Source organism: Bos javanicus, chromosome 17 (assembly GCF_032452875.1).
Source record: "Bos javanicus breed banteng chromosome 17, ARS-OSU_banteng_1.0, whole genome shotgun sequence".
Taxonomy (NCBI): domain Eukaryota; kingdom Metazoa; phylum Chordata; class Mammalia; order Artiodactyla; family Bovidae; genus Bos; species Bos javanicus.
This window is the reverse complement of record NC_083884.1, coordinates 29,396,775-29,412,363: the sequence shown is the minus strand read 5'-3', so window position 1 is coordinate 29,412,363 and position 15,589 is coordinate 29,396,775. Positions and strand designations below refer to the sequence as shown.

The following is a 15,589-nucleotide window of genomic DNA, read 5'->3' as shown; positions in this document are numbered from 1 at the left end:
AATTGGCAGAGGCCAAACAGTAAATCTCACAAGCAGAGATCTCACAAGAGTAAATTTACTCACAAGAGTAAATCTAAAAAGAGCTTCAGGAAGGAACAAATAAGTTCAAGCATAAAGGTAGGCAGGTGTAGAGCTTATTTAGGGAAGAAGGGAAGGAAGACTGAAAAAGGCAACAGGGGCTACAACGTAAATGACCTTAATTGACAAGTTAGGCAATCTGTATTAATTTAAGGGCAATGGAGAGCTACTCAAATATAATGAGATCAGAGCTACACTTCAGGAATTTGAATAAAAGGCAGGGAATGTCTACATGAGTGATGGTAACGATAAGCAAGCAGTTCCACTGGGAGAGATGGCATAGATTTTACAGAGACAGAATTTAAGGGATTCTATCCATTCACTCTTTGAACAAATATTTATTGAATGTTTATAATACGCCTTGCACTATGAATATAATCTGGACATGTTGAGTTTCACATGTTTGTGGCTCATTCAGCTTTTGTTTATTTTTAGCCATTTCAGGATTCCTATGCTTATTTTTATTGAGCACCAACCCAAACTACTCCCTGATAGCTCAGTTGGTAAAGAATCCACCTGTAATGTAGGAGACCCCGCTTCGATTCCTGGGTGAGGAAGATTCTCTGGTGAAGGGACAGGCTACCTACTCCAGTGTTCTTGGGCTTTCCCTGTGGCTCAGCTGGTAAAGAATCCACCTATAATGTGGGAGACCTGGGTTCCATCCCTGGGCTGGGAAGATCCCCTGGAGAAGTGAAAGGCTACCCACTCCAGTATTCTGGCCTAGAGAATCACTGTATAGTACATGAGTCACAAAGAGTCGGACATGACTGAGCGACTTTCATTTTCACCGGAACTACACTAAGTTGTCAGCACTGCTGATGCAGTGGCAAACAAGGGAGAAAAAGCCTCATACAGTTTATATTGCTTTAGGGGGAGACAGACAACAAATATGTAAACAAATAAATGAGATAATTTCAGAATGTGATAATGCCATGAAGCAAATGATATATAACAATGGGAGAGAGACTTGGATCATCAGTGACAACCTATCTATAAAGAAGGAATATTTGAGCTAAGCAAGACAATGGGGCTGATTTAAGAAAATCTAAGGTGAAAGTTGGAGAAGGAAATGGCAACCCACTCCAGGATTCCTGTCTGGAAAATCCTATGGCCAGAGGAGCCTAGTGGGCTACAGTCCACGGGGTTGCAAGGAATCAGACATGACGGAGCACACATGCACGCACACAAGGTGAAGAAATTACAGGCATCGAGAATTAATAATAAATGCAAAGCGTATGAGAAAGGTACTTAATAAAGAACAATTAACTGGGATGCATCATAGAGAGAAAAGTGTAAGATGAAGATAGAGAGGAAGGCAGAGACATCAGATAATATAAATGCCTCTGGGCAAGGAAAGAATTTTGGAATTTGTTCCAACTGCAATGAAATCCACTGAGTGTTATATGCAAGTGAGTGATGTGATTTGCTTTATGCTCTGAGATTTTTTGGGTCGGTGTGTGGAGAATAAATAACAGTGGGGTAAGAGAGAAAGCAGGGAAAACAGAGAGGAGGCAAAGACAAGAGAGAGAGAGTGATGGCTTGGGGTAGCAATGACAGTGGTGATGACTGGACTCATCATCACCTGGATCAGTGCAAACATGACTTGGGTATGAGGGTAAAGCAAAAGAGCAGAACCAAGCAAGATTCACTGGTCTGAAGATAGTACCAGTTACTAAGATGGGGAAGATTGCCCTCCTCACATCAATCACAGCAATTCTACATTTATCAATATATTAGGGTTTTGTGTTCAAGATTTTTTAACTAAAAATAGTTTAAAAACCACTGCCCTAGTATTAAGTATAGAGCTCAACAAAGTGATCAAGACCAGAGTACACATGTGGGAAACACTGTCATTGAGATGAAAGTTTAAGTTGGGTAGGGTAAAGGCGATCATCCAAGGAGAGGGTGGGGCAGGGAAACTATGTAACATGGCCAGAAATTTAAGACATTTCTACTTTTAGCAGGTAGGATGGAAATGGGAAAAGCAAAAAAAAAAAAAGGAAACAGTGACAAAAGTCACAGAAGAAATCAGGACACAAACAAAAAAGACCTAGTAGAAAAATTTTCAAGGACATAAAAATCATCAGTTGAAAAGAATCAATAACCAAGGAGAAAGAAGGATTTTGTTTTAAGGCAAAAAAGGTATCTCCTCCCCAACTGAGGAGGAGAATAGAGATAGGGGACCAAATCCAAATTGAAAGAAATTCTAAGGAACAACTACAGCAAATACAGGTTTTTCCTCCAAGCAATTTCAAAGAATGGGAAGCAGAAAATACAGTTATCTGAGGAATCATCAGGGGAGGTATGTATACACACCTGAGGTCTTAGAAGAAACTATAGGAGACTAAGATTTGTAAAAAGAGTGAATATAACTGATGGAACAACATACAAGAAGAAACAAGTTTAGGGTTGTACAGCTGGCAAGACACGGGGATATAACAATAGAAAGGAGGGGAAAAGAAAGGAACGCATTATCTAGTTCCTAGAAATTAACAGCAACAACAACAAAGGAAAGGCTGATTTCCAGAGCAATGGAGAGAAGTTTTTTCTATTGCAGAGATTAAGAAATTAGAAGACTGGAATTGACATGTACACACTATTACATATAAAATAAATAATAAGAAACTAGTGTATAGCACAGGGAACTCTACTCAGTACTCTAATATGGGAAAAGAATATTTAAAAAAGAGAGGATATATGTACATGTATAACTGAAGTCACTTGGCTCTATACCTGAAACTAACACAACATTGCAAATCAACTGTACTTCAATAGACATTAAAAAAAAACCCAAAAACTAAAGTTCATTCAGTTAAGCAACGTGGCCAAATCAAGAGGAAATTTAAAATAAGAATACTAATCTAAAGCTGTCTGACTTCAAAGTCTATGCTCTTTATACTTCACATCACACAGAAGTGTACTTCTGGGTCAGGTATACAAATGTGGAGTGTCTGCGAAATAAAATTATCAATAAAAAATACATTTTGAAATAAACTAGTAATCACCTATTGTAAGAGGAAAAAGTTCCAAACATGAAGTTATGAATTTCTTTCTGCTGTTGACTAGTATGTTCTAGGAGTAAAGTCTCATATTCTTCTTTATGCCCGAAAGTTTAAATAATAAAGATACAAACATTTTTGAATAAGCGGTAACCCCATAAATAACATTAAAGCAAAATAGGGTGAAGAGATAGGAAACTGACAGCAAAACCCTATTTCTTAAGTTTTCTACTCTCAGAAAAACTAGCTGCCAACGCGTAAGAAACTGTCTGGCAATTCTTATGACTAAGCACATCTGCTCAGGGCCATTTCTCACAAAGGATAGTTTCCAAGAGTCACTATGAATCAAAACTAGTGATCGATGAATTCCAGATTTACATAGCATCTTTATAATAAAAGACACAATATTATTCAAATTGGGACATAAGACATCTGAGAAAAATCTGTTATCTCAGCTAAAATAAAACTATTACCTGGCAGAGGTACATATACAGACAGCAGTCCCCCCTTATCTGCAGGAGATATGTCCCAAGACTTCCAGTGGATGCCTAAAACCGTGGATCCTACTGAAACCGAAGTATACCATGTTTTTCTCTATACAACACATAAATCAAAGCTTAAATTGGGCACAATGAGAAATTAATGGCAAAAATTAATAAAAACAATTTTAACAATAATAGAAGTTTTGTGAATGTGGTCTTTCTCTTATTGTACAAATTTAATGTCTTTTTCATCTTAACTAAACACTTATCACAAATTGTGGCTGTAACTTTTGCAGTTTGGTGCAACAGCAAAATCAGCATGAATTTCTTTTTCCTTCTTCACAATTTCAGGCAGATTTGTTTTTACCATTGGTCTTAGCAACCTCAGCAGAAGCTTTTTTTCTTTATTAAACAGAGAATTTTCCCCATTTCATTAAAGGAAGCACTTTAAGGCTTCTCTTTGGCATATCTGAATTGCCAACATCACTATTCTTGTGCTTTGGGGCATTATTAAGTTAAATAACGGTTATTTAAACACAGGCACTGCAGTAATCCACTAAGTGACAGGATACGGCAGAATACAGTGGACAAAATTATGATTCACAACTGGGCATCACAAAACACGACGGCACGAGATTTCTTCATACAGGACTACTAAGTGGACACATGTTACTGCATGGCTGAGGAATATAAATGTCATTTTCTAAATAATGACAGTCTAAGAAAACAGTTGTGCCACCAAAGATTGGCGGCAAAATACACAAATAGAAAATCCACATAAAGGAGTTTAGCTTTGCCCCTCTGATGAAAGCAATTTAATGAATTAACTGACTTAACGACTCAAAAAGTTTTTTTTTTTTCCTTTTGAGCATCTTGCCCGATGTCTAGCACTGTCTTAGATGATGGTAAGGTAAAAAGGGCTACATAAAGATCCATACTTTTAAGGAGCTTAAAAACTAGCAAAGCGATTAACATGTAAAGAATTAAGTACATTAAAGTGTTAAATATACTGTGACAGATAAATGTGCAGCTTATGGCTGAGGCACACAGGAAGGCACATTTGGTTGTACCTGGGGAGGAAGAAACCATAAGATGCAGAAAGTGATTTCTAGAAGATATGACACTTCTGAACCTTGAAAGCTGAGAAGACATTTATCAGGAAAAGGCATTTTAGGCACCCTGAACAATTTGAGCACAGGGAGGGATTTACGAAATAGCACAGCCTGTTTGGGTAACTGGGAATAGTTCAGGAAACTGAGATGAAGAGCGACAAGGTATAGAGTTAAGTAGCCAGGGGTCAGGTCACAGAAGACTTCATGTCATGTTAAATAATTTCGATCATATCCCATAGGCATTTTGAAGTCATTGAAGGAGACTGACATGATCAGATTTTATTTCTGAAAGATCATTTTGATGACAGTATGAAAAAGGAAGATGGAGAAGAGGTAAGCCAATCTGGAGGTTACTGCAGAAGCTCAGATGAGATGATGGACTGAGCAAAGGCAATAACAACGTAATGATGCAGAAGTGAAGGATCTGAGAGACACTCAGAAGGTAGAGTTGGGACAGAAAAGAATTTAGGATGCCTCCTAATTTTGTGAAGCAGAAACTGAACGGTGCCATTTATAAATACAAAGAGAAGATTCAAGAGATATTAATAACATGCTAAGCTTATTACCTCTGACTTATCTTGGTAGAGATAACCACGAGACGTTTGAGCTACAAAAATTTAATAAGCTCTTATCTTTAGAGATTATGGAAGCCACAAAAGTGTACATAAGATGAAATAGGTCAAATTTCAACAATTTAGAGGCTTTCACATCATACATAAACTTAATAAACACTGTTTCTACATTGAGAGCACACATGTAGTATGTAAGTCCTCAATAAATAAAAATAGACTGCTAAGTTACAAATTCTGTATACAAAAACAGTTATCTATGCCTGCTAATGAGATCATTCCTTAATGGCTAAAGTTTTTTTTTAATAAATACTCTGATAATGCCTCTCTAATGAAAAGATACTATGAACCCTTACACAAATGCTTTTGAGTCAATCTTTACACTACATACTTTTACAAAGATAATACTGTTGTTCCCAAAAGACACACAAATGAAGTCCTTTCCTTCAAAGACTTCACAAGGCAGATATAAAATCTGAGCACGCATGGCCTGAAAAGTAATTATTTTCATGACTCAGCTGAATATACATTATAAACAAATATATATGACAAAAAAATCACCTACAGAAAAAAATAGCATAAAATCTCAGTTAAAAGGAATAAATGCTCAGTATATCCACAAGAAAAGAACAGTAAAAATATCTGCTGGAATGAATGAGAGAAGTATTCCTGGAGAAGGCAAGCTTAAACCAGATTTAGAGAATTACAAATTTTCTACAAAACAGAATAAAGATCAAATGCAAAAAGGAAGGAACGGAAAGTTCTTCATGAGAAACAGCAAAATGACTATCGTATCTAACTGGAGGGTTGGGAAAGACCAGGTGAATGAACGTTCTTTGAAACTAGGCTGACAAGTTTTGTCTGCTATGATGGGTATCACTAGAAACTCTTGAAAAGAAAAATGATAAAAGATTTAATTATAAGTTCACATGATTCTCATTTTTTTTTGTATCATTAACATCAAACAACAAATTGAAACTAGTAAATTTTCAGTGTAAGTATACACTTACACAAAGCTAGTGTTTAAATAGCTTTTAATGTAGTTATTTTTGGCACAGATACACACATACAGGGCATCTCAAAACCTAAATTTTGGTAATATCAATATGCCCATCATTCAGAATCTGTCAAACTTGAAAGCAACATCCTTTTCCCTAAAAGAAGCATCTGCTTATCCTTCTGTTCTTTCAAGCCTGTGGCAGGAAAAGCAAGCATAGTTTTATGTATACAACTCTGAATTGCTTAGTGTTAAGCTATGTAATATTGTCAGTAAATATTATGGCAAAGTTGCTCATGGACAGTTAAACACTTAAGATGTTTTAGGCTTTAGAAAACCAAAACTAGCTTTGTTAATCTGTAATCTCAATTTATAATCTTCAGACTCAGATGCCCAAAAACCAAATAACATAGTTGTCAAAAAACAATATATCCACTCATCATTCTTTAATGATCAACTTTCATTCTTGACTTCCTTACTGTTGTGAATACTGTTTGAGTCAGGTTTAGAAACTCACTAGAGTAGCAATTACAAAATACAAGTTCTAATTTAGCTCCTCTATGAATTTGTTGTGCAACCCCGGAAGACAATTTCTGAGACTTTGGTTCAGTTTGGTTTCTTCTATAAATTCAGGAAGTTGAGCTAAATGATTATTAAGATACCTTTAGTCATAAAATTTCTTGATTCTTCCAATGTCCTTTAGCCCAGAATCAAAAGCCCAGTCTTTTTTTAAAGACTCTATATAGAGAATTAAACTAAAAACTCTATATAGAGAAAATGGGCAGAACTTGGTGATATTGGGCTAAAAGGCATTAGAAGAATCATGAAATTTTATGGCTAGAGGTATCTTAATAATCATTTAGCTCAACTTCCTGAATTTATAGAAGAAATCAAACTGAACAACAGTCTCAGAAACTGTCTTGCATTATCATCATATTGGGTTTCCCAATATGGTGGCTCAGATGGTAAAGAATCTGCCTGCAATGCAGGAAACCCGGGTTCAATCCTGGGGTGGGGAAGATCCCTTGGAGAAAGGAATGGCTACCCACTCCAGTATGCTTGCCTGGAGAATTCCATGGACAGTGGAGTCTGGCAGGTTGCAGTCCATGGGGTCGCAAAGACTGAGACACAACTGAGCGACTAACATAACAACAATCATATTATAGTAGGTCTTTATGAACCAATTTCCTTATTCATTTTCCTTCCATAATTTCCACACCCTGATTTATCCTACTGATATCATAAACCTCATATTCTTTTATTCTTTTTTTCTTCCACTCTTCTCTGAACCTTGAATGCAGAGTTGAGTTAATCACACTATTCTTTCTGTGACTCCATGATCTGCCCATGACTATTAGCTGTGAAAAATCTGCTCTTATTTTTATTTTCCTGTTCATTTCCAATCTATCTCATTCCCCTACATTTTGTAGGTTCACATTAAAATATGATACATCCCTGCTGCTGCTGCTACTAAGTCACTTCAGTCGTGTCCAACTCTGTGCAACCCCATAGACGGCAGCCCACAAGGCTTCCCCGTCCCTGGGATTCTCCAGGCAAGAACACTAGAGTGGATTGCCATTTCCTTCTCCAATGCAGCAAAGTGAAAAGTGAAAGTGAAGTCGCTCAGTCATGTCCGACTCTAGTGACCCCATGGACTGCAGCCTACCAGGCTCCTCCAACCATGGGATTTTTCAGGCAAGAGTACTGGAGTGGGGTGCCATTGCCTTCTCCAGATACATCCCTGGATATATACATATACTGGTAAAATATATATTATTATATGCATGTATGTATTTTTGTGCCATAGATCCATATTTTTACTTTCTCAACATAACCTTGTTTTCTAGCTCTACCCTATGATTCTGTTACTACATCTTTACATGTAAATACATGTTTCTAAATGATGAACAGTATTCCACAGGATGCCATTACCATATTTTACTATCCTTTTCCCTATACTATTTCTGGACATGTTTTTAATTTATTCTTTAATAGTACATGCATGCACACATGCACAATATATGCGTGTGTGTATACACACACACACGTGTATATATATTACACACATACTTTAAAATTATTTTATATATATGAATATGTCATATATAACTAAAACACACATGTCCATAATCTGCACTGTTGTTTAAAACATTGGAAGTGTATATGAATTGCATCATACTGTAATTGTCTTTTACCTTGTTGTTATATTCCACAGTATTAATTTGCATTTTCCTGATTGCTATATTTTTTGAAATGTTTGTTCATATCCCTTGCCCAATAGTGTATGGATTTTTATTTATTTTTATTGATGCTTAGGCAATGTGTGCTCAACACTAATGCAGTGTCAGCTGCACGCTTTGCAAAGTCTTCATTTGACTTATATTAATTTTTATAATGCAAGTTTTACATTTTAACATACTCAAACAAATCAATTTTTACCTTTTTGGCTTGTGCTTAAATTTTGATTAAGAAGTAGTTCCCCAGCAAAATTTATTAAAGGGAGATTTTTTGTTTTGCTTTGTTCTTCTCTAGCACTTATTGCCTCTTAACATACTAAGATATTGTGTTTATTGTCTGCTTCTCCTGTTAGATGTCAGTTCCAGAAAGACAGAGGTCTTTACTGTATTGTACATTGATGTAGCCCATGTGCAGAGGCTGGTACACAGCTGATGCTTGTAAATATTTATTCAAAGAATGGATTCACTGTTTTACAGACGTGTGTTAGATCAAGTTGTTAATCACATAAGTCACATCTTTTATATGAGTTACATTTTTATCAGATTTAACTTATATTTAACACATAAAGATCGTATCAGTGTTAACTCTTTACTAGCATTATGGATTTGCTCTACCACATCCTGTGTTTCTGGCAGTTTATGCTTTAGTATCTAGTGTTTTTATGATAAAACAATTTTAAAAACACGTTTTTAAAAATGTATATAACAAAAGATTCAATCAAATTGGCCTTTCTTCTAAACATCCTAAATTAGATAAGATTCACCTTAATTTCTTTAGCAGTATTAAAATTTTATTTAATCACTATAAATAATAACAATATCTAACACTAACTATATGTATTTACTGTTCTAAAACTGCTCTAAGTGTAATGTCTGATGGATAGGTAGCCTATAAAAAGGCTACTAAATATTCTATTAAATATGAAAAAGGAGTAAAAGTAGAAAGTGAATTTAAGAATTTAATAAATATAGCACATCCATAGTAGTATACTATACAATGTTATGGTTGATAATATTGATATGATATTCATATTATCTATAAGTTAAAAAAAATAGGCTATTAGTGTGTTTACCACTCCCTGGAATGTGAAGTCAAGTGGGCCTTAGAAAGCATCACTACGAACAAAGCTAGTGGAGGTGATAGAATTCCAGTTGAGCTATTCCAAATTCTGAAAGATGATGCTGTGAAAGTGCTGCACTCAATTGTGCCAGCAAATTTAGAAAACTCAGCAGTGGCCACAGGACTGGAAAAGGTCAGTTTTCATTCCAATCCCAAAGAAAGGCAATGCCAAAGAATGCTCAAACTACCGCACAATTGCACTCATCTCACACGCTAGTAGAGTAATGCTCAAAATTCTCCAAGCCAGGCTTCAGCAATAGGTGAACCGTGAACTTCCTGATGTTCAAGCTGGTTTGAGAAAAGGCAGAGGAACCAGAGATCAAATTGCCAACATCCGCTGGATCATGGAAAAAGCAAGAGAGTTCCAGAAAAACATCTATTTCTGCTTTCTTGACTATGCCAAAGCCTTTGACTGTGTGGATCACAATCAACTGTGGAAAATTCTGAAAGAGATAGGAATACCAGACCACTTGATCTGCCTCTTGAGAAATTTGTATGCAGGTCAGGAAGCAATAGTTAGAACTGGACATGAAACAACAGACTGGTTCCAAATGGGAAAAGGAGTACGTCGAGGCTGTATATTGTCACCCTGCTTATTTAACTTATATGCAGAGTACATCATGAGAAATGCTGGGCTACAGGAAACACAAGCTGGAATCAAGATTGCAGGGGGAAATATCAATAACTTCAGATATGCAGATAACACCACCCTTATGGCAGAAAGTGAAGAGGAACTAAAAAGCCTCTTGATGAAAGTGAAAGTGGAGAGTGAAAAAGTTGGCTTAAAGCTCAACATGCAGAAAACGAAGATCATGGCATCTGGTCCCATCACTTTATGGGAAATAGATGAGGAAACAGTGGAAACAGTGTCAGACTTTATTTTTCTGGGCTCCCAAATCACTGCAGATGGTGAGTGCAGCCATGAAATTAAAAGACGCTTACTCCCTGGAAGGAAAGTTATGACCAACCTAGATGGCATATTGAAAAGCAGAGACATTACTTTGCCAACAAAGGTTCGTCTAGTCAAGGCTGTGGTTTTTCCTGTGGTCATGTATGGATGTGAGAGTTGGACTTGAAGAAGGCTGAGTGCGGAAGAATTGATGCTTTTGAACTGTGGTGTTGGAGAAGACTCTTGAGAGTCCCTTGGACTGCAAGGAGATCAACCAGTCCATTCTGAAGGAGATCAGCCCTGGGATTTCTTTGGAAGGAATGATGCTAAAGCTGAAACTCCAGTACTTTGGCCACGTCATGCGAAGAGTTGACTCATTGGAAAAGACTGTGATGCTGGAAGGGATTGGGGCCAGGAGGAGAAGGGGACGACAGAGGATGAGATGGCTGGATGGCATCACTGACTCGATGGACGTGAGTCTGAGTGAACTCCGGGAGTTGGTGATGGACAGGGAGGCCTGGCGTGCTGCGATTCATGGGGTCGCAAAGAGTCGGACACGAATGAGCAACTGATCTGATCTGATCTGACCACTCCCCTTTTTTTTACAAAAATGTTTAAATATACAAACCTAAGTTATACACATAAGAAGTTAATAATCAGATCAGATCAGATCAGTCGCTCAGTCGTGTCTGACTTTTTGCGACCCCATGAATCTCAGCACGCCAGCCCTCCCTGTCCATCACCAACTCCTGGAGTTCACTCAGACTCACGTCCATCGAGTCAGTGATGCCATCCAGCCATCTCATCCTTTGTCGTCCCCTTCTCCTCCTGCCCCCAATCCCTCCCAGCATCACAGTCTTTTCCAATGAGTCAACTCTTCGCATAATAATAGTTACCTCTAAATAATGGAATTATGAGATTTTTATTTTCCACTTGAGTTGCATAATAACTTTGTCTGGTCTTTGTCTAAGCTTCTAGGATGGGGCATATAAATCCTTAACTTCCCAAGTAAAGGCAATGTCTTTACTTGAGACTACCCCTGAGTTTATGCTAATGAACTGATCATGGTAGGCCCCTACAGAGTTTTAGTATGGGAGGAGGTCTACTAGAAAGACCAACCATGTAACTACAGAGTTGGATCTCTGAGCCATGTGATATAGGCCCGACCTCCTGACCCTCAGGGAGGGAAGGAGATCTGGAGATTAAGTTCAATCAAGTGATCAATGATTCATTCAATTAGTCATAACACTTAAAATTCAGAAACTGATTCACATAGGATTTTGCTCTTTGATGCAGTCATCATAAATTTCACTTAATTGTAATGTAAACTTGTCTACATTTAATATAAAGCATGCTTAGCCACTCAGTTCTGTCCAATTCTTTGTGACCCTTCACACTGTAGCCCATCAGGCTCCTGTGTCCACGTGATTCTCCAGGAAAGAATGCTGGAGTGGGTTGCCATGCCCTCCTCCAGGGGATCTTCCTGACCCAGGGATCAAACTGTGTCTCCTGGATTGCAGGCAGATTCTTCACCTGCTGAGCCATCAGGAAAGCCCAATATAAAGCATATGCACATAATAAAACCTCAGTAAAAACTTAGGACACTGAGGCTCAGGTGAGACTCCTGGTTGGTAAACACACTGATGTCCCAGGAGGGCGAAACACACTGATTCTATTGGGAAAGGACACGAAGCTCTGCTTTTGGGATCTTTCTAGATCTCACCGAAAAGTTTCTTCTTTTGGCTGGTTGTGATTTACGTCCTTTGTAATAAAATTTTAATCACCAGTATGGTGCTTTCCTAAGTTCTCTGAGCCATTTTTGAGAACTATCAACCCTGGAGGTTTAGGGGGAATACCAACATATTTGCATTCAATGATCAGAGAGGTCTGAGTGGCCTGGGGACCCCTCAACTTGTGGTTCGTGTCTGAGTTGAGTGCAGTCACACTGGGGACTGTGCTCTTAACCTATGGAGTCTGTATTAACTTCCTGTCAGAATTTTATTGCAATGTGATGTCTTCATACTATCCAAAGTGCTTTTATAATGGACTTACATTACTTTTATAATTTAAAAAACTTTCATTTTGCAAAAAAAAGAGGAAGATGATCTTGCAATTAAAAAAATCATTACTATTTTAAATTGCAAAATCATTAACACTGAAAGAATTAAGAATTAAATAAAAGCCTAGAAGTAAAACTGTCTAGGGAGAAAGAAAGTAAATTTACTAAATTAAATTTTAAAAGTTCATGAAGTTAATAAAATAAAAATATAAAGAATGGTATATAAAACTTTGTAAAGTAGGTCTTTAAAAAACCCAATTAATGTATTTGCAGGGCAAAATACATGATGGTAGGAAAAACAAAATAAATAGCAAGGTTCATTTAACAAAGAGTAACAATGTATTTTTTGTAAAATATAAATATACAATTTAAAGATATTTCTATATGACAGCATCATAGTACAGAACCTTATATGACTATACTTCTGAATTTTAAGTATTATGACTAAGGGGAATGAGAAGTGAAAAAAGGTTTACTTTTGGTCATTTGGAGTTTATCCTCTGAAGTCTATTAATGCAACGACTATTGAACCACTGGGTCATAATATATGTACGGTATTAAGCTGAGTGATTTTTAAAAACCCTTTACTATCTGCCTTCTCCTCCTCTCCCCGGTCTCACTTCCCTACTTCGCTACTGCTGTTCACTGGTATTACCTCTAAATAACGTACATGCTTTGAAACTCTTTGGGTCTGCTTATGAGGGAATTCAAAGAAAAATATGTGTAGAAACAAATTTTTAAGAGGACTGATTTTTTTCTATAGACACTGGATTTGCCATCATGGGACATCCTTTCACATATATGTATTATCATTGCCTCCTGACTGACAGTCTTGATTTCAGTCTCTTCAGACTCAAAAGGCCAGGCATGGGAGAAGTAACTGACAGAAGTTTAAAAGGGAGGGGAAAAAAACCACTCACAGAAAGAACTATGACATCATCACTTCCAATGAAGAAAAGTAATTATTATAACAAAAATTATTTTTGAGAATACCTAAGTTGTTTTCGGAGTTGCTCGATTTCCGCACTTTGTTCAGTTACTGTTGTCAGAAAATGTTGATTAGTCTGCCACAAGAAAAAAAAAATAGAAACATTTAGTGTTAGAACATTTAAAACTCTATGTCAGACTAACTACAGGGTATGTAAGTGAAAAAAATGAACTCCTGATGATGATTAGATTTTTTTAATGATAAAATATAGCCCTAGCCCTCTTTCCTTGCCTTCCCTATTTCAGCAGACACCTGCTTTGTTTCACACCACTTGTATTTACATTTCTGCATCTTCTGATTTTTTCTGGCCTTCTAAGCCTCCTTTGCTCACCTAAAGAGCAAAGTCTTTCTGTGTAGTCTTTTTCTATGTAGACGGCTACAGGTGGTGTAGAATTCATGTCCCCAGCCTGTTCTCTAAGAGCCCAAAAACAATGAATGAAGGAAACTGGTAGGTAAAAATCCCAAATTCCCTTGCTCTATGGTAGAATAACTCTAAGCCTGTTTATAAACTGGCTTCCAGAGTTCATTGCGGGATTAAGTTTCAGTTACCCACAGGGTTAATTTGCTTAACTGATAAAAATCCTTTACTGGCTGCCTTGTTCTCCCTTCCTAGTCTTATTTCTCCTCTCCCCTACTGGTTTTTCCTGGTATTACTGCCCAAATAAATTATATACTTTGGGACGCTTTCCTCAAGGTCTGCTAATGCTAAAGTAAGATATGAAACAGCTTTCCAAGTGTACAAAAACTCTTTTTCCAAGGGAATTATCTTCCATAAGTGCTGGTTTTACCATGATGATACAAATTCCTTATCATTACCATTTGCTATATGCCTTAAAGGCAACATCATATAAATTATTATTACCTTCTAACCGATAGTCTCTTCCCATTTTAACAGATCATTCACACCTCTCTCCAACTAAAGTCCCTGAAGCAGTTTTCACTGAGCTTTTTCCATACTCTACCCAATTTCATGAACTTCATATTTTAAATACACTTTTGTAATATCCCTCTACTTGGGATGTCCTCATTCTGCCAGCATTCAGCACTGCATACCCCATGTGGTCCACTCACTCTTAAGACAAAACTGTTTCCTTTTTGCATTTTGATAAAACTTTATATATACTTTCATAATGCACACTGCAGCACATTTAAGTACTGTATTTAAAGTTTAATATTCCTTGCTACAACATGAGCCTATTTTTGAAGACCAGTTCCACTCAGAACTGCCAACATCCTGCACATGATTCAGTACATTCAAAGAACTTGCACCTTTGAGGAATGAATGAATTCCTAATTAAGACATGAAAGAGAGCCTGAGGACTGTATCTTTACCTTGGGAAGTAGACAACTCCAGTACAGAGTTTAATATTTAAATCACAGGCTATAATTTAAGAGACCATCAAGGCACACAGAGAAAGGATAGAATAATGAGAGGTAGGTAAATTAAAAAGTTAAGACAGAAAAGTGGATGTGACATAGGGCATAAGCTATGCAAGACACATGATTATATAACTGAAAGGCTGATTTGAAAATGAAATGATTTTGTTCTATGTTATTCCAAAAGATAAAATCATACATCGGTGGGAGGAAATCTGGTAAAAAGATTTTAGCTTTCTAATAATTAGCATTCAAAGGAACAGGCTCTTTGGGGGAAATGATAAGATTTCTTACAAGGAAGGGATATTAAAAGCAGTGACTAGAGGATCATCTAAGCTGAAAAGCATTTAATAGAAGGATGCCTATATCATTTGAGGGACTAGATGATCTTTAATATCGATTCAAATCCTCCTGTGAGGCTATCTCAATGACTCAGCCCAAACTGATTCATGTTTCTGAATTCCTTTATAACGTTTGTAATGTACCATTAATGTTTTACTATAACATATAGTCTTTGAACTGGCATAACTAGTGCTTGTGTTTATGTGAGCACTTTAAAGGTAGATTATGTAGAGTAATTAGTGGAAGTATACATTAGAATTGTGAATTTTAAGAAGCTAGCGTAGCGAACAATCACACATAACCTGATAGCAAGCCTAGTAAGAGCTCAACAATTGCATCT

General features: G+C 36.9%; 1 protein-coding gene across 2 annotated transcripts in view; it reads right to left on the bottom strand.

Annotated features, from left to right (window-relative positions):
- SCLT1 (sodium channel and clathrin linker 1) overlaps positions 1-15,589 on the bottom strand; it is a 225,907-nt gene that overhangs the window by 114,399 nt on the left and 95,919 nt on the right. For both annotated transcript variants that reach the window (XM_061384197.1, XM_061384198.1), the window contains exon 9: positions 13,536-13,606. In XM_061384197.1, coding sequence (XP_061240181.1) covers positions 13,536-13,606 — 71 coding nt within the window. The remainder of the gene's footprint in view (positions 1-13,535; positions 13,607-15,589) is intronic.